The sequence below is a fragment of the Atractosteus spatula genome, chromosome 2 (genome assembly GCF_055471065.1).
Source record: "Atractosteus spatula isolate fAtrSpa1 chromosome 2, fAtrSpa1.hap1, whole genome shotgun sequence".
In the NCBI taxonomy this organism is placed as follows: Eukaryota; Metazoa; Chordata; class Actinopteri; order Semionotiformes; family Lepisosteidae; genus Atractosteus; species Atractosteus spatula.
The window spans coordinates 34,776,315-34,800,799 of record NC_142707.1 but is presented as its reverse complement, the minus strand read 5'-3'; the positions used below and the strand labels follow the sequence as shown (position 1 = coordinate 34,800,799).

The following is a 24,485-nucleotide window of genomic DNA, read 5'->3' as shown; positions in this document are numbered from 1 at the left end:
ATAGTTTACGTATGTTACGACTCAGTTGTAGTCCAACTCAATTAAGGCCCATACCGAGTTGTCCTGACCTCTTTTCCAGGATATATCCTTTACATTTTAAGAAAAAGGCTTGAGTTTATAAGATTTGTAGCAGAGCTGGTTTGCTGTTGTTTTAATGGGGCACACCACTCCAATAAGAAATTTTTATTGGCCTGTTCTCACAGGTCATTTCCTTTGCCCTTTAAATAACATCCTTTTCCAGCGTTGACATTAATGACATTTAATACTTACTGCAGTGATGAGTAAGATCCGAAATGGGATTTTTTTATCCCTCATCTTAGCCCTTATCGATTGCGGATCGCAAAATAATGCGCAGAATGGCAGGGTATTCCAATGACCACATATACAGAGACATGGCCATTTTAAATGGTTTTGTTTGGATTTGATATTAAAAATCTTTTTTTTCTTTTTCGTGTGTTTCCCAATTTGGGAATTGCTGATGTCTAAACAGCTTGTTTCAAGACTCCCCTAAGCCTTTGGGGAATAAAAAACACCTCTTGGTCCCAGTTCTAAATGCACTTTTCTGTTCCATTCTGAACAAGTGCATTGAAGCTGCATAGGCCCTTGGGGATTTTGCAAACAAGAATCAGATCTCCTTGTAGTCTTCTCTGTTCAGGATAAAAAAGGTTATTTTTGCTTGTCAGTCTAGGAAATTTCTTTTAGCCCATTTTCCATCAGTTGGTCAGGCTGCAGAGGGTGGCAAGGCATTCCCCATTGCATTCTGGGGGATGTGGTTCAGGCATGATCAGCCTCTTCTGCAGTAGTGGACAAACCAGTATTTAAACCCCCCCCCCCCGTCATTTTTCTGTTCACAAATTGCAATATAATCCCAGTGAAATCTACAGTGTAAGTGGCAGAAATTAGTTCTCGTCTGTTGGCGAGCTATATGGGAGGGTTTCAAGTTTACATTCCCTACTCTGCCAAGTGGGTTACTATGGAAACTCCTTTGTGCCTGTGTGGTTTTGCTCCAGAGCTTGATTACACCAGAAAGGAGTACATTTTCTTTAAACAACTGTTAATGCATTTCAATGTCTGTCCCTATCCTGGAATATTTCTGTTGGTGCTTGAGGCACTTGAAACTGTCCATGCTTGTTAGTGATAAACTGAATAGTCATATGTGACTGTTATTCAAAGGAGGTTAGCTTGCTATGCTAAATGTACATGTTAACAACTTCTAGCATGGTTATAAAACACTAACAATGCGATGACTTTAAACTAAGCATGAGATGACTGTGACACTAGAATAATAGAATAAAAAACATTAGGCTGGATTTCTACATGTGGGGGAAATCTACAGAGGAAATGAATTGAAATTGCCTGTAGAACATTTTTTAAAGAAGGACTTTATGATCCTTGCAGATGGCACAACAGTTTTTAGTAGTTTTTAGATATTTAGGATGTGAATAAACCAGCTTGTATTTAAAATTATCTGTCATATAATCATGAATTATAAACAGACTTGCAGTCTTTTTGTTAAATATATTTTGTAGTGTAACTGAAACCTTTGTGAAATGCTGGCCTTTTATTCTAAAGGGATATTTTAATTTGCATATTTGACCCAGCTCTCCATTTTGAAGCACTTAGCAATTTAAAATTGCTAAACCTAATAATAAAGCTGTAATACATTCACCTCTTATTTTCAAGGATGTGACTGTTAATGTGACTGAATTCCATGGTTCGAGGCATCTTTAATATGAGAAATACGTGTACAGTTATCAGTTATATTTTTAAATGAAGAGCCTCTCCAACCTTTAGTCAGAACGAGAGTGCAATTAGCAAGTGAACTCATATGAGGTTTTCACAAGGATGAAGACTGTTGAGGTGCTAGAATTCCTTAGTTTTATGTGCTTTGTACAGTTATGTATATTCGAGGGAAAATTTCTGTTAATGGAGTAAACATTAGAACCACTACAGTTACTTGTATAAGAGATTACTTTTTAAGATTGGCCAGTGGGTGGAAATTTTTTTAAAAGTCATTGGTTTCAAAATTTCCCCCAACTCTGTAGTAATTTAAAAAAGGTATTCCTTACACAAGTAACTTGTAAATCTAATGTATGGCTTTTTAAAAGTAGCTTTCTCCAACATTGTGAGGGTAAAAGAAAATGCCTGGTAAAAGAAACACTCTCAATTTTCCAAATTTGAGAAACTAGGCTACCTCTTATGGCTTGATGGTGGGTCCCACAGGTTGTATTGTGTCCATCACAAACCTAAACATATTTTGAAGGTTTTCAGAAGCTTTGTATGAACACTGTTCGTTCTGGGGGTTTACCAAGTGATTTTTCCTCTTTATTAAAATAAGTCAATGTCCATTGCAACATGTGCTTACTCCTTGCAGGAATCGATGGAGATGTGTTGCACTGTGGGAAATAGGCCCCAGTTCTTGTAGTCACATCCTTCTGCGAATGAAGAGATGTCTGCAATTAATTAATGAAGTTCTAACAGGAATGAAGTCTGATGTTTTAAATTTTGAGAGATAAGGAATTCTGTATGAGGGCTTGCCTCACAAAGTTATATATTATCCCAAAGGGGTGGGATGGGTTAATAATGGAGTTCTGTTCTCCTTCTCCTTCTCCTTCTCCTTCTCCTGGGATTTATGTATTACACTGCTGCATGTTTGAAGAGAAGATTATTCGATCTAAACTATCACAGAACAGGTAGCCTGGGCATCTGTTTGGAATATCCTCTTCTCATTCCTATTAGTGCAGCGATTCTGACTGTATGTCTTCACCATATTTACAGCCGAGGAAATTTTAAATAATGCTTATATCGCCCCCTGTGCTTGGTGATAGTCAACATCAAGTAGATTATAGATATCTGTGGCTTATAAAAATACAAAATGTTGTGGGTGTGGAATGACAGAGGAATTATTTGTGCCTTCAAGTATTTAAGCCTGTTATGCCCACTTTGGAATAAAATGTGCTTGTTAACTCAAACATGTCATTATGTAGTCTGTGGGCCTCTTTGCAAGCAAGAAATAACAGTCACAGATAATATTTCCTCTTCCAATCATGGTGTTTGTATTTACTCAGAGCACTGCCATTGTGGATATAAAAACTTGGGGCAACTGTTATGTTAGGGGCCCTAAAAGAGTTTCCCTTCTGGTCTTTTGTTCTGGTGTGGTCCACTTGATGAAAAGCATTTTTTTTGCTTTCAGATTATCAGAGGTATTCCTATTTGTCACTGTCAACTCCTGGAACAGTGTGAAAGGCCTTGTAGTTCAAAGACCTTTCTTCCAAAGGTCCAGCAACAGAAAAAAGTAATGAAAAGCAGACCATTGTCAGCCAATGAAAAGCAAAAATCAAACTGTTCATCTCTTTATTTGACAATATCTCTTAGGTTCTACCATTAAGACAGATTTTTAACCACAGGTGGGATGTATTCCAATATTAGTGTTGATTCTGCTTAGTTGACAAGCACTTAATTTTGAAGGAACAGCCTTTAGTTCATCTGCCTGGCACAAAAAGAAACTTGATTTCAGTTTACGTGGTTGTCATTGGATCTCATATACGTGGTTATGTTGCAGACTAATTGAGAAGAGTGAGAAGTGAGCCAGACCAAGGGGTGAATTAGAAAGCAGAAAACAATGATTGATTGCTGTGCCTGAAATGAGACGTGCCTGGTGGTGAGCTAGCCTGCTCGCTGTAGTGGGAGGTAGCAGGTAAGAGCGCACTGCTCTGTGAACAGCAGACTGATGGGAGCACTCAGACACTGAGATGGGCAGAGGAGATGTAGAAATCTCGTGAGGATTCAGCCGGAAGCATTGGTTGCTAAGAGGTGGCCTTGACAGGTAAATGGGAAAAGGCTTTTGTCTGGAGGCAGTGAGACGATAACTGTGTGTTAATGGAGTCACAGTTGAGATAACCAATAAAGGAACTGACTTCATCATATTGGCATTCTTTTTTTAATAGGGCATTTATCTTCAATGGTGCTGCTCTAATCACTGCACCTGTCTGTGATGTAGGGGGGTGGCCTGTCCTTGGGTTTCTTTTTTTCAGCCCTTCACTCATTGGAGAAGGAAAGTGCTGAAAGCAATGTTGGTATGTTTGATAAATTTTGAAGAATGGCAAAATTAAGAAAAGCCCATTTCTTTTGGCTGATTCAAAGATTTTTCTTTTCCCTGTGCAGTGGATAGGGTGTATGTTTCTGTTTGCTGCTCTGTATTAACCACTCAGGGCTGGGACTGAAACAACAGACCTGTGGTCCTTGATGTTTGTCAGCAGATTTTTAAGTTCTAGACTAAATACCTATGTAGTCAGTGGTGGATTTGGAATTAATGATGCTGTCAAGACCTTCTGCCCTGAGTACTGCTTGCTTGGTTGACAAGTCACAAAACTAAACTTCTGCTGTTTGACATTGAACCACAATGCACGAGGATACAATGCACAGACAAAATAACCCAGAAGGAGCACTTAACAACCATGTTATGGACGTGATTCCAGAAATGTTTAATGTACTTTTAAATTGGGCTCTGCACTTCACTGGCATCCTGAGAAAAAAATGATTTTGGGAATTCCCCCCTTCAAATGTCTTTGGGCTAAATCGTTGGTTAAGAGGAAGGATTTCTCCAATGCTCATCCTTGCTTTAAGAATCAATCAAAGAGTGACACTCGTAATTTTATGAGTCTTCCTGTGTATACATTCTTTGTTTGGTTTGGATGGTTTGACACGTAGGTACTTACTGTAGTTGGATGTTGGCTAAAAGCCCTTTGAATTTCATATATAACTTTATAATTTTATCTCTTGTATCCTACTGGACAGTTAATGTTAATAAAAACTAATGAGTATCACTTTAAGGAAAATGCCTTAAAATCTGTATATTTAAGACAAAATATTTAACACACAAGTTTGAATTCTTAAGATTTCCAATTCTAAGATGCATAGAAAAAGAAAATGTTCTTCAGTATGTCTGCAGTGCAGTGCTGGATGAAAACATTGATTCTCCTTATGTCTTGAGAAATGGCAGCTGAAGGCAGGTCATCCTGAAGTGCTCTTTTCCTTTGTCCATCCTGATCACAGCTGGGTGTTATCACCATGCACCTCTTTCAGTTGAAGACATCCGGCCAAGCTTCACAAAAGCAACCAATTACGAGAGCTTAGCAAGAGATTTTGAGGTTGTAAGGCATCTTCTTAAACAGCTCATTTGTTTAACTAGAAAGGATCCTGTTTCCATCTCATTTAGAATTGCTTGATAAATTATTTAATGAACATTTTTCTTGTCTCCACAGGTTGTTGTCCTCAGCTAACCTGCTTTATAAATGAGCGTTGATTAAAACAAAAGTACCATCATCTCTATACTGTCTGCTTACAAATAAATCTTTTAGCATGTTCCGTTCAAAATAATGATTGTAATTGTGGGAATTGATTTGTTACAGGCTTTTATATTTGTTTTTTTGTTTTGCTCCAAAATATTAGCTGCTGGAGTTTAATGCTGGTGTAACCAGGTTACAGGTGTAGAATAGTGCCTCATGCAGGCGGGTTGTTAGATCCTTGCTACCAGCTTGCAGGACTCCAGACTTGTGCTCTGGAATCCCTCCCATGGTTTTTTCTAAGCTGCCAGTCCTTAGGGGGACCTGCTAGACATCACTGCAGCCTGGCAGCTTAGGCACTGTGATGAAGACACTGTCTGGGAGTCCCCCATTGGGTTTTATGGGAGTTGTAGTTCTTAAGCCAACACTATATCTGTGACCAATCATAGCACGTTTTATACCCAGCTTCCCTGTGATTGAAGTTAACCTGTCTGTTTTGGCAGGCACTGTTAAGTATTAGCTAATACCTGGCAGGGTTAAGTATTAAGCCAGCAATATTTTTGTAACTTTCTTTTTCAATAAGACTTTGGCCCCATCTGTATTTTATCCAAAACTTTCTATATATGGCTTGTTGGTTAACTAGTGGGGTTAGACCACAAGAACAGAAAGTTTATGGACTTAATTAGAACTTGGTATTTATATCCATAAAATCTCCCTGGACCTCATCAGCAACATCCTCTTAGGGCTCCAGTGTTTCCTCAATGATACCACTTGTTCATCTGGGGTGATCTGTTAAGTAAAAAGACACCATAGCTTGAACGTCTAAGAGAAATGCAGAATAAATGTTGCCTAAGGGGAATTGATATACAGTATCATGTGTACTGTCCTCATCTAGCTCAGACTGTGTGATCTCTGGCTCTTAATAATGCCTCCTGAAGTTAATCTTCTTACCTGAGTGGGATATGGATAACCTTGCACTATATACTACAATAAGCCATTTAGCAAAAATAACAAGGACATTTATTTACTGTGCCTGCTGGGTACCCCTTTAGTATAATTTTCCTTTCTAATAGTTATAGAACCAACTTTTTGCAAAAGTGTTGAGTACTAGATATTTCACTGATATACTGTACACACCTAGTCCTGGAGGGTGCTGTATCTTCATTCCAGGCCTTTGTTTAATGATGAGTGGCACTTAGAACATCGGGTGACCTGCAAGTTCTCTAGAGGCACGAGAGAATGCCCCAGAAATAGTTGCCATTTACATTTTGGAGCAATGATTTGCGTTCAGGGCTCGTAACTAGAATGTTTGGGTTCAATTCCCAGGTGAGATGCTGCTCTTATACCCTTGAGCAAGGTACAGTACTTCACCCAAGTTTGTCCAGTGAATTTCACAGATGCATAAATGAGTGCTCATATAAGTAATTTTGGATAAAAGTGTCAACCAAAGAATTGTGGGAGTTTGGAACAAGCTTCCCAGCCATGTTGTTGAAGCTGTTACCCGGGTGTCTTTCATGAAACTGCTGGATAAGTTACAAATGACTTGACCTCAAGTTTCATTTTCTGACTACAAAGTGTCTACTTAGAATGGAACAAGTTTTTAGTTAACAAGATAAGTTACAAGCAGTGACTGATCATTTAGCTCTTTTATCCTAATTGGTCAGTAGCTAACTGATCCAAGGATTTCATCGAGCTGTTTCTTGAAAGACCCAGGGTATCAACTTCATAAATACAGTTGGGTATCGTATGCCTACAACAATTTAGTTACAGATGTGCCTCCAGGTCTTGGTTAGAAGTGTAGTTTCCTGTTGTGCATACATGTATCAGGTCCTCTTTTAGTGTTTGCTTTTCAGAAACAATGCGAACACTCTGTGGCTTCCACTCTGTTTACACGAGTATAATAGGGTGACTGTGCTTTATCACCTCTTTACCCTACCAGCACAACTGTGCGAAGTTGGTACAATAGATGGAGACATTCTAAATCACTTACAATTGAGTTATTTAAACACAAAACGTCATGTGATAAAGCAAGTATTCACACTAACACCTTGGTTAAGGAGCAGTGAGAGTAGGGCTGGGCAATAGCAATATGACCCTTTAAGACTGTACATTGTGTATTCTGGAAAGTGAAGAAGTCAAAGGATATAATAATGATACAAAGATAATACGTGTTCCTCTAGTGATTGACATTTTGCTGTACTTACAGCAAAAGTACATTGTGGCTACAAGAATGATTATGTAGCAGTCTTTCGAAGTTGCTCTGCAACTTCAAGCTATTTATTAACAGTAGCTACTGTATTTCCATCTGATTCTTTGACCAGCCATCTGTTGTTTTAAAATAGATATATCTGTTCCAATTGATTTATGGTTACATTATAGCAATTTTACATATTTAGCATGTTTGTGGTTTTTAAACATATTAGATGACTCAGATTTTGTGAAGATCCAGGCATTTTATTAGAGATCAAATGTAAATCCTGTCTAGCATGAAAATGAAGAGCCTTTTGTTTCAAGGAATTGTAATAATTTAGCAAAAGTAAATACACCAAACAATTAAAGTAAATGGGATTCCTGAGTGCTAGTCTTAGATTTGAATTACACTATTAATCATTTTGGAATCTCCGTAATGCTCTTTTTAGTGTCCTAAGATCTGCCAGATGAACTCACCGCTGTCCAGTCATGCTGAACAGAATCTGCTAAATGAAGATGCAAAATGGTAAAACATTTTCTTTCCAAGAAGAAAGAAGTGTAAGGAATTGTAATCGTCATCTCATTTGATTTATCCATAGGTTTTTTGTCTTAGGGTTCTAAACTCTGGAGGAAATAAATTATCAGGGGACAGGCTCTTGTGATAATTCAGTACCCATGGAAAGGTCTCTAGCAAGGCACTAGATGTTAAGGAGATCTCAACTTACACAGTTGCAGAAGAGAAACCATTTTTTATTGTGATATGTTAGGCATTCTTCGATTTAGGGACACATATCTGCTTATTCAAGGAGTTTAATTCCATTTTGGAAACAAAAGGAAAACTACAGATTCTTGGTGGACCCTTTGCTTATATAGTTGATCTGGTGAGGCAGAACAAAGGTATTTGAACATGTATTATAGGATGCAAAAACCTTTTGTTGGCTCATATTCATTTGTTGATGTCCAAATTCAAAATATTTTTGTTCTAGTAAAACTTCAAATAATTTTTTGTTGTGCATGTTTTACTTAAAACACCTTATTAGGCACTTGCTATCTTAAGACACATTTTACTTTCTCATTGTGATTATTCATCTTATTGATCTGGTTTCTCTGATAGTGTTGCATTTCTTAGTTATAGTCTAAAGCCTCTTTTTGTTCATTTGCAGTAGAAGGAACTAGAATTCTGTTACATAGTATGTAGTGTTTCTCCTACATGCACAGTAACTCCCAGTGTGTCCATTTTTTAGTGAACCCAGTTTAATGGTGTTAGACCCTTTTCTCAATAAACCATGACTCTGGTAAATCAAGGTGGAAATTTCTTTTATTTCAGTGAAGAAAGGAGGGCAAAGTTTACAGGTTAACCTCACAATTTTCTAAGGATAGCGACAGGCTTTTATTTTTGAAGATGAGCACGATTTCCTTACAAAAACATACATTTTTTTGATTGGTCAATAACAGTTTGTTACCTTATAAGGTGTAATCAAGGTCAGAAGGTTAAGCAGTTAGGTCAGCCTCAGGCAGTTAACCAAGATCTTAATTAACTAAGACCCCTGTTCACTTTCATGTTGCTTACTAAGCATAAGAGACATGAATTACACCTCAAGAGACCTTGAAGAAACCTAGGTCAGCTGGAAATGAACAAAACAGTAAAACAGTTTTTGAAGGCTTAATTGTTAACTCATAACGGGCATAGGTTCCTTCAAAGGTGATGCCTGTAATGCTACTGTTTCACTGTGACAGTACTGTACATCTTTGCCTTTAAACAACCTAAACTATGCAGCCTAATAGGGACACCTTCTGGCACAAGCAGCTGAACTGCACAGTTATTCATAGCAGAAGCTGGCTGTTTTAGTCTGTTTTTGCATTTAGTCAATCATATGTTAAGCATAGACTATTTTAAATGATGATTCTTAGCATTTAGCAACTTTCCAATCGGGATTTACTCTGTTAAATATTAATTTCTTATACACATCTGATCTCATACTGGATGTTGTACATATAAAAGTCAAGATATGGGAAAGGCCAATTTGACACACCTGTGCTCATTTATATTTTGGCAGAGAAAGCTGTTGGTGCTCTGGAGGGCAAATGTCTGAGATGCTGTAGCCAGACAGATCACTCCCTCTGGGCATGCTTGCCGAGTCCTGTAGGAATCTCAAAAGAGCTATGTACTGTTCAATGTAGTTATCTCATTACTTCCTAAAATTCTCGTGCTTAATGGCCAGAATGGCACCTTCTGGTATACTTATTCACCATATTCGCTGTGCCTTTTCAGTAGAAAGTTATTCACCCTCAACCCCGCTCTTCCCTTATAATTACCTCCTGGTCCCAGAAGAGATATGTGTCTTCAGTCATCTTTCCAAGTTGTGTAAGGTCATATATCTTAGCCCTTATCCATTTAATTGCATAGGTCTCTGATCTGCTCATAAAATTGATTTTTTCTCATGGCTCAAGTCTTTGACGATAGCCAGTTTAAGAATATCATTTAGGCCACAGAAGTTACCCTTGTGACTTCCTGCGGGTCAGCCCTTCCAGACTGTAGCTCGATCACCACTGTGTGTTGCATTTAAATAAACAACATACCGTTTTTTCCGAAGATTAGAATTTTCCAGTGCCAATGCTTATTCCTGTCTTGCTTCCTCTGATATGTCAGCAGCTGCAGATTTTAGGACAATGAGACAGTAGAAGGATTTGGAAAGAAAAAGAGGACAGTTAAGTGCATGTGTGTTGCAGCAGCAGCACAGAAGTGACTGAACTGGCCAGTTTCTTCTGATGGGGGGGAATCGCATTTTTTATACATTTTCCCAGTCAGTTTCTGTTCTTTTTATTTAAGAACTGAAGCTTCTGAAAACAAATATAGGTCTTAACACCTTTGTCAGTCACTTTCCCCCACCCCCAAATGTGAAATCACTTAAAGAACAGGCAGGTGTGGTTTTCAGAGGGCTGACGAAACACTTCCTGATTAAAGGATTTTTCTCTTGGCAGCCTCTTTCTTAAAGTACGCAGTTCCCAAGTATCATTTCGTTAATTAGGATTGTCCTTTCTAACTGAATTCTTATTTCTGACACACAGGGTCTACCCAATTAAAGAAGTTCCCGTAGAGACAGAGCCACTTACTGAGTGGCTCTACCAGCGGTTTGTTGAAAAGGAGGAGCTTCTGGCCCATTTCTATGAAACAGGTCTGTAATTCCTCTTGTTTCCATTATGAATGTTCTCGTTGTCAGCTTCTCCTGTCCAGGCCGGTTGCTAAGTGACATCTGCTGGGGGAGGCTGGGATAGAGCAGCTGCCGGCTGGCCTGCAGCTTCTCTCTTGTCAGATTCAACTGCTCTGCACAGCACGAATGGGTTTTGGCAGTTCTGCTAAAAGTGGTGCTAACTGTATAAACGACAAAAGGAGGAAATTTCTCACTAACTTACAGAGCCCAGATCTGATGGATTTGTGTTGCTGTTTTTCTAGTCTTAATTAATCATTAGGTCACAGCAATTATTACAAAGTAAGTCGTAAGTAAGTCCTAAAAAAGTCCTTGTGAAAAGAAACTATTTTTTTGTATAGAATACAAATGTAGTCAAATGCTCCTTGCATCACTGTTTAATATGTCAAAAGGGTGCTCTTACCAGTTTTAAGCATTGGCAACGTGCATGTAGGCGTTGGTAATGGAAGACCAGAATTCTTTTCTCATGCCAAACCACAGAGACTTCTCTTAGAGATGCACTGGAGATTTCAAGGTTGAGCTGTACTGTATGATTTGGGTCATGTTGACTGTGGCTGAGAAAAAACAGGTAACGTTAAATTATCTTTAAAGGGTGTTGGAGGTGGCTATTTATTGGACATAGATACTCCTATAAAAGCTGTAAAATAAATTAATTATCTTTTCCTAGACAAATGAAAACTATAGCTTCCTGAGCAGTGTTGATTGGAATCAGTTTTTATACAGAAGATCATCCATTTGAATCTGTTCAATATTTAGAGGCTTGCATATTCAATGAGGTAATAAAATGTGCAAATCATTCAATCGGAAGATGATCAGTTATTAAAATTCTACAGAATATGTTCAAGCTTCATAAGATACAAAGTGCTTATTCATACACACAAGAGTGTTTAATTATTTATTAGATAGGCACTTCTGAATGTCAGATATATGTCACATATGGGAAATCTGCTTTTAGAACAAAACAGGTAGGTTATGGATGATTTTTAATAAGTCTTTTTTTTATGTTCCTAACAGAACACTTAAATATTGCTGGTGTCTGTACTTGCTCACGATTGTTCTTCTGATAAGACAACTGACAGACACAGGTTGTCACTTTCAAAACTGATACGCTTCTTACTCATTAAATTATTTAAATATGATTACCTTTTGTAAATATGTTATTGTTGTTATTATTATTATTATTATTATTATTATATAAAAATTAGGGGCGTACTTAAACAAGTATTGGCTTTGGAGCACATTGCTGAGGTCATAAGAAGGACAAAGCAGCCTACATGACACTGATCCCATAATCATTTCCAGGCCTCGAAGCTGCGCTTTAATCCGTCTATGCAGTTCAAATTATTTCAGAAGGGCAATGTCCTAAGCTGCAAAGCATCCCTTGAAGAAGTTTGATAGGGGTTTTGATCTTTCTTATAAACAAAGCCCTTCATAAAAGGGTACTGAACTCTCTTCGTTATAAAAACATCAAGAATCCTTTTCCATGCAGAGAGCAATTACAGAACTAGACTAACTTGAATAGTTTGGCAAAAGGAGATGCAATTCCAGGAATACAAAGTCTAAGGCTTAGGATAAACAATTGTCAAAACAGTTAAAGTAATTGGGGGCAATTATTTCATTTTTAACCTACATTTATGAATTAAATGCTCATTTAGTGATTAGAAATTTTCTGCTGACCAAATTACTGTGAGGTGCTAAATATAGTGAAAAAATGTCTGACGTACTGTGTATGTTATTTGAATAAATAACATTTGTATGGTATTCAAATACAGTGTCTGTATTATATTGTGTTTGCGTTGGGCATATTATTGTAGTAAAGGAACGAGTAATAGGTTTATTCCATGCTGAAAAGAGAAGAAAGAAAACACAACGTTTCGGTCGTGGAACCTTCTTCAGGCACACCTGAAGAAGGCTCCACGGCCGAAACGTGTTTTCTTTCTTCTCTTTTCAGCATGGAATAAACCTATTACTTGTTCCTTTGCAGCCTACACATGCTGACGCAGCTACCCACCTGAACATATTATTGTAGTATATTGCTTTTGATTTCATGAGTTTTGTGGAAGTGACGTGAATCTCAGAGATACAAGTTAAATCTTTTCTTATTGTCATTAGGGAAATAAAAGATAACCCAGCAAAATCTACTACCTCTTGAATTAATTTGAACAAGAATGTGACACTTGCTGCCAAATAACATTAATGTGCATGGGCTGTTTCCATTTGTCTTATTATTTGTCACAAAATCGACATTATAACAACAAATAGAGCCACACTCATCTTTCCAGGTAAAATAATTTTTTTTTGTTAATCGGGAACAATTTCATGTCCTGTCCTGGTGATAGGTTGTGTATGCTTAAACTGAAAAGTGTTAATAACTAATTGTTTTGAAGCAGGAGGAGTGTGTGCCCAGATGATTTTGCTCCTTTTACATATTTTTACTGATTGGGGAACTATTACCTTCAGTATTAGTGATTCTATGTTTTTTTTTCTCTTTCCAGGGGCGTTCCCACCACCAAAAGGCCAAAAGCAAGCAGTTTCCAAGGAGATGACTCTTGACCCTGTGTGGCTTTTTACTATACAATCATTTGCTTTTGTCTCTGCCTACGTGTGGTACAACATCCTTCAGTATTTTTACTGCTGTGTGTTTTAATCAAATTTAATTAGAAAATAATGGACCTTTTAGTCACCTGGACATATGGCCCAAGCATCATACTATTTGTGTGTGAATGTAGATTTGCTAAGATGAGAGTATAAAACAAGGAAAATATAGAATATTAAAAGGATTTTCCCCCATACGCACTCATACAGACACCTTTGTTTAAATTTAAAAAAGGCTCAGGATGTAAACTGAAAAACGATCTGGATTCTCCTTAATTCCTCATTTTGATGTCCACAGCAGACACCTCCAATGGAAGGAGGTCGAATTTTGACCAGAGTGTTGCCCACTGGGAGACAGAGGAGGCTGTCGCGGTTCTAGGAAAAAAAACGTTTTTTCTTTCCCTACTCGTGGTTGCACGAGGCTTTTCTTCAATATATTGTGAGCCACACTTACAGAGAAGCTGTCCAGTCCTGAGGCTTTATAAGCTGGGGAAGGGCTGCTACTGCCCTGTCTGGTGGGATTCTGGAGAAGGGCGGGAGCAGGAGATTTCTCACCTGTTCGTTTCCTTTGTTGCACTTCGGATTCAAACTGCTCCAAGCCGTGGAAATAGCCTTCAGCGTCCTGGTCAGCAGTTTCACAACATTACTTAATATTATCACAATTACTACTGTTCAATCATATCTTAACCAACAGATCACCTTTGGAAATCTTTGGTGTTCTTGTTTACACCTGTCATCCTGGTGAGAGAAACATGAGTTAATTTCTGTATGTCCGATTCTGCTGAAGAGGTCCTGGAGAGAGGTGGACGTTGGTGGGTGTGGGAATGGAAAATGTAAAGTCTGCTTCGCCAGTCACTTCTGGTTGGGCTGGGCCTACACCTTTACAAAAATAATGACAGAGAGGGCTGAAGCTTTTTTTTTTCATCCCAGCCCAATGCCAGCAAAACGAGCCCGGCTATCCAACTGAAAAATGCATTTGCGTCAAGTGGAGTTCACAGCAACTGGGAAAGATCACCCCAGCCTCCAAGCACCCATTCCACTGATGCTCTCACAGTGCTGAAGTCTTCATACATCACCTAGAGCCGCTGTTTATCTCGGATTTCTGATATTTAAGCCATATTCTGAGTAGGTGGACAAAAAGAAAAAGTTAAATTATTTTTAATGAATGAAGTACCAAAATGTGTTGAACCCTGTTCATTAAGAAACCTTTTTTTGTGAATTCAACTGCAGATGGACAGATCTATAGGTCTGATTACTGTGCGTAAACAGCATAACTATCTGACGTTTGTGTGATTCCCTTTTTTCCTTTTTTTCTTTTAAACACGTTCACAGTTAAGTTTCTCTCATGTGAAAGTATAGTAAAAAATGCACAATTAGGTGTTTTAAGACTTTTTTTTATTTGAAATATTGTCTTTGAGTGATCATATGTTCAGTCCAATGTCTAAAAGGTGGAGTAGAAAATGTATCTTGTGATTACAGCATTGTTTTTTTTCTGTATCTGTGATATTTTCAATATCATGAAATGAATGAATTTAACCGTTCAGCCCTGCAGCTGAACTGAATTATGGGAGTTGAGTTTCCTGAAATCCCTTAACCATTTAATCCAGTCCGATCAAGACGACGCTTCTCCAAGCCCTGCTTTACAGCCAGTGGGCATGTGTCCAGATGGACAGCTCAGCGAGTGGTGGAGTGGGCTGTCTGACGGATGTTCTTGGTCATTTCAGTGCATTGAATTCACAAGTGGGAGAGGATGCTGGTCCCCCACTTGAGTGATTTACACAACTACTGTATACGTAGCGTAGCGCACGAAACAGAACAGCTGCTTCCTTCAGTACGATAGAGGTTCTAGAAATACCATAGGCACTAAAACAAGTTTAACAGAGCAGGCAGTCATTTTTTTACATTTCTGTATCCAAGTTTCTTCTGACCTCCTCTTGCTAGTTATCAGTAGCAAGGATAGCCTGTTGGTAGCAAAGGTCATTGACATACAGCAGCCCCAGCAAACTTTGTGTAAGAGCCTTATAGTTCACTTCCTTGTAGAGAAGATGAGAAGAGATATACTTTCACTTACAGGGTTTACATAGGATTACAAAAAAGCACTTGACTTAATGCATTTTTTTCTGAGCAACACAAATATAAAGGTATTATAGTCACCTAAAATAGCTTCTGTGTTCCCTCTTCGTGTTTTTTTTACTTTGCCCTGTTTGTATTCATACTTGGGAAGCTTTTTTTCCATAAACGGTGAATCTGTCTGAAGCAATGCATTTCAAATACCATAAAGAAGAACATAGACTGTTGTAATGTGTCATTTCCACACTGGCTAGCATAATCTATTTGTAAATGCCAGAGCAGAGGAGATGTCTTGCAGGCTTTGTGCTGTTCTTGGAATATTTGGTTTTCAGATGGATTCAGTGCATCTTTGTAATTCTTCCAAAGATGAATTCCAAAATATGCAGTATGGCACAACAACACAGAAGTTGAAAATAAAAATCTGATTGAATAAGAGGCAGTTATTTTTTCTTTACATTTTTTAGATCACCTTACTGTAAAACCTGTAAACATTACTTAGTTGTACCCACTCAATTATATGTTTACATGATACCATAATAAAACATGGGCTCTTAGATGACTCTCAAACTTGATCCCAAGGTGTGTCAGATACATCTTAGTCTTTGCTGAGATGCAGTGGTTTACTTAGAATTTTTTATTAGTACGTTTTCTCTACAATACTAAACAGTAAGTGCAGTTTACATTGCTGGTTGTCAATGCCTTGAAATGCCCCCAATATTTTGCTGTTTTTTTAGATTTATAATCCTAGTATTTTGGATGAAAAACATTTTGGCATAATTAATTGGGGATACATTTACATACGTCTTACCCAGGGTATACCCTCTGTTATTTGCAAAGATAGACTCTGACTTCCCTGTGACCCTGAATTGGAAATAGTAGTGAGAAAGTGGATGAATAATTAACTGGGGAGGGGTTCTGGATAAAACTACAATTCAAAGCCTATGAATTGGGAGTTTCATTTTCCCATGCTATCTGCAATGTAGAGTCGGACTGAGAAGTTAAAGCTTTCCTTCCCTCACAAGCTTAGTTTTAAAACTTTTCAGTTTTCATCATCAGCTCCCCTTTACTAAAATATGCTTGTGTTTCTTCTTTGTTGTGTGTTTTGATAAATGTTCACTCTACTTTTTTTTTCAGATGACCTTGTGTTTGCACTGACAGTCAGCAGTGTACAGTTAATTGTACAGATTCATGTCAAACCTTACAGACTGAACACTGACTACATTTTCAAAAAGCGTCAGGGCTGTTCTTTTGCTGCTGCTTCTGGTACGTAACAGCTCTCCCTAGACTGCATGAGACAGAAATGTAAGAGCAGGGACTCCTGGTTCAGATGAAACTGCTTTCTTCCCTAACTGGTTAACATAATGGTGTTAGGAAATAAAATTAATTCACACCACTGTTGTGACTTGTGCATGTACAGTACAGTATGTACACAGAAAGATAGTTTCAGAAAAACACAAAAGGCTGTAATTGTATATGGCAGCTATCCAATAGTTATACCACTGTGAGGTACACAGTCATCTCTGATGTTCTAAAGCAGAGATCCACTAATGCTGCTTCAGTAGTTCCAGTTGAGTATTGGTGGAAAAAAAAGCAATAGAAAGTGTGTGTTTGCATGTGTTACAAAGAGACAGCTTTTATAATAGTGAGTAGGTGAGGGAGGAGGTTTAAAATAAAACAATATTCCCAGTGTTTGTAATAACTATTTGCTAGCAGGGTTAGTTTGTGATTTGTACATTTTATTGCATTGTTATGCGTTTCCTGCGGTCTCTATCCCTATTCATATGCCCCAGGATGGCATTCAAGTATGGTTTTGTTCGTGTTGAGAGAATGATTGCTAAAAGGTGGATATATCCAAACGGACTTACAAGCCAATGTTATACTGTTTTCATAAAGTGTGTCTTTCTTGTATTGAAGTAATATTTAGGATATTAATGGCTTTCACCCATTGGAAGAAATGCACAAATCATTTTAATTCTCAGTCAGTTTTTTCAATTGTGAGTTGATTTGTTACCCGTCTTGTGTATTCTATAGTGCCTGTCTTAAATTTGTCATCGTATGTGGCTTTTTCTTCATTTCCATTTTTTAACTGAACCTTTTACTTTTTCCTTTTCCTGTAATTCTGCAAAACAACCAAAAGACCTAACTGCACATTCACATTACAGGGACAATGCTGAGTTAAGAGACAGTGGACATGAACCTGCTATGCACTGACTTGTCAAAAATGTTCAATAAGTGAGAACTTGTACGGTGCCTTGCATAAGTTTTCATCTCCAAACACTTGTTTTTTGATGAATTACAAATGAGCTTTTTATTAATAATTAAACAAATCAAACAGAACACTGTTTTACGCGTCACACTGTTACACATCAGTAAAGCCTGCAAAGACAATATGCAAATTGTATTGATTGCATAAGCCCCTAAATCAGTGTTTGTTGACAATTACTGCTGAGTTTCTTTTTGAATAGGTCTCTACGAGCTTTGCACATTGACATGGGGGAATTCTATTCTATTCTTCCTGGTAACCTTGCTGCAGTTCTGAGAAGTTTTTTTTTTTAGGATTGTTGAGGGGCATTTAATCCTCAAGTCTTTTCTGAGCATTCTGTTGAACAGTACTCTTGACAGACCACTCAAGGGCTTTCACTCTCCTATTGTCATACTGCTCCAGTGTGACTTTGGCCTTGTGCGTCTGGTTGTTGTCCTGCTGAACTATGAGCCCAGTTTTAGATTCATGGGCAAGTTTTCGTTCTAAAATTTGCCTGTACTTTGCAACCTCGATTTAAGCATTCCCTTCACATGACGCTGCCACCACCTTTTGATATGGGGCTGATTGGATGTTGAGATGCCACCAGGCATGCTTTTCATTTAGACCAAGAACTTCACCTTTCGTCTCCTCTGACAGCAAAGCCTTCCGTCCCATGTTAGTAGTATCATTTGCATGCTTTGTCGCAAACCTTTTTGCAGCAATTGCTTCATTCTTTGCCACTCACCCAAATAGGCCCGCTTTGCATTGGAATCAGGAAAACAGTATTATATGAATGGCTGTTCCATCTCAGAGACCAGACTTGATTGTGCCCCCTTTGGACAGTCACCTGGCTGCTCAGAATGTCCTGACCCGGGTGGTGTCTAAGTGGTATAATACACATTCCATTTGTTACTGATGGTCAGTGACCTGCGCCTCTCTGCTGCTTTACCCTCCAACGTCTTTTTTTGAAAGCTTCATGGTCTTCGTAGTTAGTTTTTTGTATCAATCAGAGTTGTGGCTTAAAATTGATTATCCCAGGGTGCTCAAAGAGACAGATGTGTTTACAGAAATCAACTTAAATGCCTTTGATTCTACACACAAACCATTACACTAATTTTGTGACCTTTCAAACTGATTTTTTGCTCCTGAACGGATTCAGAGTTGCCACTGCAAAGGGGTTTAATTCTTATCCATCCATCCATTTAATTGTCACGTCTGCTCTGACAGCTACAAAATGCAAGGAGTACTTTTGCAAGGCACTGTGAGCAAAGCAGTTTTAGAACTTTAAAGAATATCTCTAAGCTTTTGCCATTAATCAAAGGTATTGGTCTTGTTCGCTTGCTGTTGACCATTGTCTGGAGCTGGTTTTTAAAAAGTCATCAGAATTCTGCCAAATCTGAAATCTTTTGCCCTGTGATTCTGAAAGTGGTCCATTTTTAATTTAAGTACTGTTTTTGGATTAAACTATTCAAACCCTTGAAGATATCAGTGATACAAAGTAGTTAATCGAAAGAAGATGACTGAAAGAAAACACTGCACTGCATGAATGGGCTAGTAAATTGTACCAAATGACTACGGGCCTTTAGGCCAGGAATGGTTGTCTTTGTGAAGGAGATGATGAAAATGGGCCCCATACCTTAAAATAAGGAAATGAAAATGAAATGACTTTGTTTCAGTGCTGATTTTGGTTAGATATGGTCTCATCTTGTCCATTTTTTTTTTCTGAAAATGGAGGTAATAGTACTGGATAATCCAAAGTTCTTAAGATCTCCCTGTACTGTATCTGTTTTTTTATAAGCCATTCAACTCAACTTTAAGATAGGAAAGCTGTCCTTTCCCATTTTCTGAGTACTAATTTGTAGATTGGCTGCAAGAATGGACAGCATCAAATTGCACCATAACTCTGTTTTGCTAATCTATTGCAACGCATATTGACCATACCAGAAAACGCTCAGAAACTGGACAGATATACAGTAAGTATTTGATCAGGATTTGTCTTGTCTTGTCTTGAGCTGGTGTTGCAGCTGTCCCTTTGTGACCCAAGTGTTCTTTTTCTGGGATAAAGTGGGGAACTATATACTGTATGTGTGCAAGCTACAGAGGAACAAGTGAAAGTTAATTCCATGTTGACAAGTTAAAAAATGCAACCATTTCAGTCAGGCTCCAAAACATGAAAATACGTTTTCTTCTTTTATTTTACTGTTGAGAATGGAATCAACCACTTCAAGATATTTTTTTTGAGTAGTAGAAGCACAGTTTTGTATAAGAGCCCCACGATATTGTACCGCTATATTTGAAACTGAAGCAGGGTTAAGAAGGTATGTAAATTGTCTTGAATGTCTATGCAAGGGGCTTGTTCCTCCACCCAGAGGCGAATGAAGCCTGCGGAGAGAGTTACCCAGCAGCTCCAGCTGTAAAGCTACACAGACCATCAAGAGATAAGGGGGGAGTTTGAAAAAACAGATCTCCAGTACTGCACTGGGCATTTCTAATTGTTTAAGGTATTCTCATTTTGTGGAGGCAGTTTTTTTTTATATCGGTAGCAGACAGAGCTCCATTTTTTTGTTTTTCATGAGCCCAGGCTGTTTTATTTTAAAAGCAAAAAACTGTCTTTTTCTTCTATATGAAACAACTGTATTGATATATAATGTGAGCTTATCTTTAGTGCTTTTTTAAGTACTAATACCATTATATTGGTGAATTTGGATGGTGTTGCCATGTTTGTTAGCATTCAAATTGAGCATTGTGTTAATCCACATTGTGATCTTTTTACTACCCTGCATAACAGTTCTGTAGGTAAATTAGTCTGTAAATGTCAGAGAAAATTATGGGCGCTAGAGCTTCATATTTCTGGTCTGGTCGATTAAATCCAATACAGGTTTTCCTTAACTTTCAAAACTCTTCTGCGTGTTGTTTTCCTGCCCAAGAAGGTCTAGAGAGAAAGGCATTGAAGACTATTTAAGCTGGCTGGGTAGAACACAATCCCTCTCACAGACACAAGGATAATCTTTCAGTCAGTTTCTGAAAGTGAATAAAGGAACAGTGAGTGCGCTGCAGTCTCTTATAGAAGAATTTAAGCCATAAATGCTAATTGTTTTTTTTTTACTAAATTGTTTTATGTGATTAAAATACTGTGTGTATATATTTCAAATAATCATTACAGTTTAGACCTGTGACAGAAAATGTTGGAAATAAAATCTTGGGATACCCAATCAAAAGTGTTTCATGGCAGTCTAAAAACTTTTAAAGCGTTTTAACTGTCATACAACTCAAATGCAATTGGAAAGGGGATTCTTCAATAAAATATCTAGGAACATGATTAAAAATATGTAAACTGACATTTATTTTATGTTAAATCCTTATGTTGATACTCTAAATAAAATGCACCTTTCTACAAAAATGTGCTGGAAGTCCTTTATTTAAGCCAAATTGATACAGCACGTTAAATTGATCATTTGTGTGTTGACGATACTTTTCACAAGCAGTGATACAACATACAACATTTAGGAGCCCCAAAAACATAATCTCAATAACTTTTACTAATAAGCCCTACTGTATGTATGGTCCCTACGTGCTTTGAACTCCCAAGTTCATAAATTATTTTTTTTTGGTTTAAATTGTTGCTAACTTTCATTGCAACCATCTTTACTTAGTGGTTCCTGTTCCCTACTCTGGACAGCTGTCAGAGCATGCAAAACTGAAATAAAAAAATACACCTTAAGATGTACAGTAGTTACAGTAATATTTTTTTTACCCAATATCTGACCTTCATTAAAACTGCTGTCACATAAAGGTTTTGGGAACTGTTCATGCAGTATTGTGATTACAGGAATTCTTCCTGATTTTGAAAGCAAGGCAACTTCAGTTGTCTTGCTGGTAATTGGACTGGTGATAAAGTTCATTACATCTAATTGCTCATTGTGGACTCATCTCCCATGAGTTTCCTCATTACTAGGATCACCTTAAAAGCACTGACCTCATTGCAGGTAATTATAGATTAATGCAATTAAGTTCCTACATTATAAAACCTTTTATTTTTTTCTCCTCAAGTGATTTAAATAACAATAACAAAACATATTAAGAAGACATCCGCTAATGTTTTACACTACACTCCTATCATTAGTGTTGCTCTTGTAAAAATCCTATTGTGATGTGATTCGTGATAAATGTGAGGCTTCTTCCGACAGTCCAAAGACGTGCTTGTAGATCAATTGACTTCTTGAAGATTGGCCCTGTTGTGAATATGTGTCTGTGTGTGCCCTGCAATGGACTGGCGCCCTGTCCAGAGTGTATTCTGCCTTGCACTCACTACTTGCTGGGATAGTTTCTAGCTCCCCTACAACCCTATACTGGTTACAGCGGTTAGAAAATGGATGGAAGAAAGACTTTTTTATGAGTTGGAAAGGGAGGCATTTCCCATAGACTTTAGACTAACTATAGACTTAGAATAACATGAACGGAAATAGAGGGAAACAAGACATTTGTTTAGTTAAAACAGGCACAAGCTTTTCTACCAATGATCAAAGGGGAAAAACAAAAATCGTCTTTTAATCAGAACAACCCTGAACTAGACTATTTGTTTGGCCACTTTAAAGAAAATTTAAATTTCCAGGCAGAGAGTTGATGAGATGACAGTGCTGCTACATTTTCTTCCATATGGAAAATACCAATACAAGGAACTGGACAGATAGCTGATGTCCCTTACTGCTGCACAGAGTTCTACATACATGGCATTATGGTATTTTATTTTTTCTTACGTCACTTATTAATTTAGAGTTCCAGCTTCTTTGCAGATCCGCCCCAATGTGTGTTTGGCTCAAAGCTGCAAACCCTGTGACTGCACACAGGAGAATGAAGTAGATTTCTCCAGCCTACATACCTTGGAGACAATTGTTTTTTGACACAGACACCACAGTCCCTTGCCAGCGGTTTGGTGTCAGTTGGAGGGGACGTGCTCCCAGAAGGCGACAGGGGTCACTGTGTCCTTTATAATCAAAGAGAGCCCTGGCCAATTAATCCCAACCCACCCCTGGTGGCCACAAACACTGATGTGCCACAACCTGTGTAAATACAGTCACGATTGGCTAGTGACATGACCAAGGCTTGAACCTGTGATCACAGAGCTCAGCCTCCCAATTGCCTTTGATTGCCTTTTCCAGTTTAGCCACTCAGCTGGTGCCTGTTAGTGATTTTAAACGCAGATTCATTTGCGGTCCCTGCCGGAAAATGTTTGCCCTCATAATTTTATTGTATTCAGTACTGAAAGGGCCACTGGTGAAAGGGTGTAGCCGAATGTGTAAAGAGCTGGTCAGGCAAGGAAACTGCTTTTTGTGGTTTAATCCCCTGCCTTTCAAATTTCTAACCAGCGGTGCCCCCCACCTTATACTTGAACCCAACTCAAGCTCTTCTACAAACATTGGTGTTTACATGTACCTAAAGCACCTAAAGGATTTGGCTTCCTCTTTCTATAAGCCGATAGAAACCTCTGAAGGGATAATAAGCAAAAGGTTAAGACCTTTTCCAAACTTACTTTAAAATTTAATTTAATTTACAAGGATGTTGATGTCTTTGCTCTAGGATCAATTTTTTCCCAGGTTCCTTTGGACCATCAATATCAGATATTGAACTTCTGCATAGGCACATAGCGCTGAGAAAGCTTACAGCATCCTATTAAAAAAAAATGAGTTTTATCAATTTATATTACAAATTGCCATATCTTAGCAGAAATTGGGCATTGTAAACTACTGACCTTTTCAAAAACAATCATATAATGACTTTATATCTATTATTAGTTTATGCCACATTTGTACACTTTGGAAGGCATAGACTGATTATCAGACAACCATATACAGGTATGTAATCAAGTACCAAAATATTCACCCACATATCCTGTATGATATTAGGACAGGTATGACCTTATATGATCTGGTTGACTTAGTATCTGTAAAACCAGGACAATATTTTGAGAAGTACATACTGTATAAACATGAAGACTTACTGCCAGTGACCTACTTGGAAATTGGGAGACCATAATCTCAATATAACAGTACAAGAGCACCTGTCAGGAAATCAATGCACACAGGCCAAAACCCTGGCCTCCGTTCAAGAACCTATGTACAACAAGTGCACACAGATGAACTCTTCAGATATATTTCTTTGATGTTGTCCTTAAGCTGGAAATGGATGTGTTCGTAACATTAAGACCAAAAAGATTATTTTGTGAAAAGTTTCTGTTGTTTACATTCAAGTATGGCAGCAGTTCAGCATGGTGCAGGCCTGCTTTAACTCTTTACTGCAACATGCTGACTGATAGTAAATAGTGGTTGTAAAATCACTGAATGGAATTACACGGACACTAAGGAATATTTTTTCAGCGTGCAATATTTTACAAGTAGAGAGCATTTTTATCTATGTGAAGCAATATCATACTTCTCTACCTGAACTACTGTGTGGTGGGGCTGCTTGTGCAGGATGGTTTCTGTAAGTCACTCAGGTGGTGCCACACTTACGTTGTGAAGTGAGTCTCCTACATATGAAGAGTGAAGAGCTACTGTAGGCAGCTAAATGAACTGGAAGGAATTATAACTGCTTTTCCAAAATGGAAACGCATGTCTGAGTAATTCCTAACTGAGCTAGGACTTTGAAATAGTCAGCCAGAGCTCTCTTCTTTCTGGCATCCAGCAACTCTTGTGACTTCCTGCCGGCCTGCAGTGATGGCAGGGATTGGAACGCTGTTTTTCCGGTTGGCTCAGACTCTCCTGTAAGGTGCCCTGTAGCTTCTAATGTGTCACACCAGGAATGGCTCAATAAGGATGTCTGTGTGTCTCGTTCTCTTCCCTGAGTAGAAACATGAATCATTGCTGGTAAATTGAGTCTCACAGGCAAAAAGGATCG

General features: G+C 38.1%; 1 protein-coding gene across 2 annotated transcripts in view; it reads left to right on the top strand.

Moving 5' to 3' along the window:
• lpgat1 (lysophosphatidylglycerol acyltransferase 1) overlaps positions 1–13,668 on the top strand; it is a 70,367-nt gene extending 56,699 nt beyond the window's left edge. The window contains exons 8-9 of one of the 2 annotated variants that reach the window (XM_088907549.1): positions 10,545–10,651; positions 13,180–13,668. In XM_088907549.1, coding sequence (XP_088763675.1) covers positions 10,545–10,651; positions 13,180–13,331 — 259 coding nt within the window. In that variant the 3' untranslated portion in view covers positions 13,332–13,668. The remainder of the gene's footprint in view (positions 1–10,544; positions 10,652–13,179) is intronic. The other variant, XM_088907558.1, reaches the window with a different exon arrangement.
• The last annotated feature ends 10,817 nt before the right edge of the window (positions 13,669–24,485 follow it).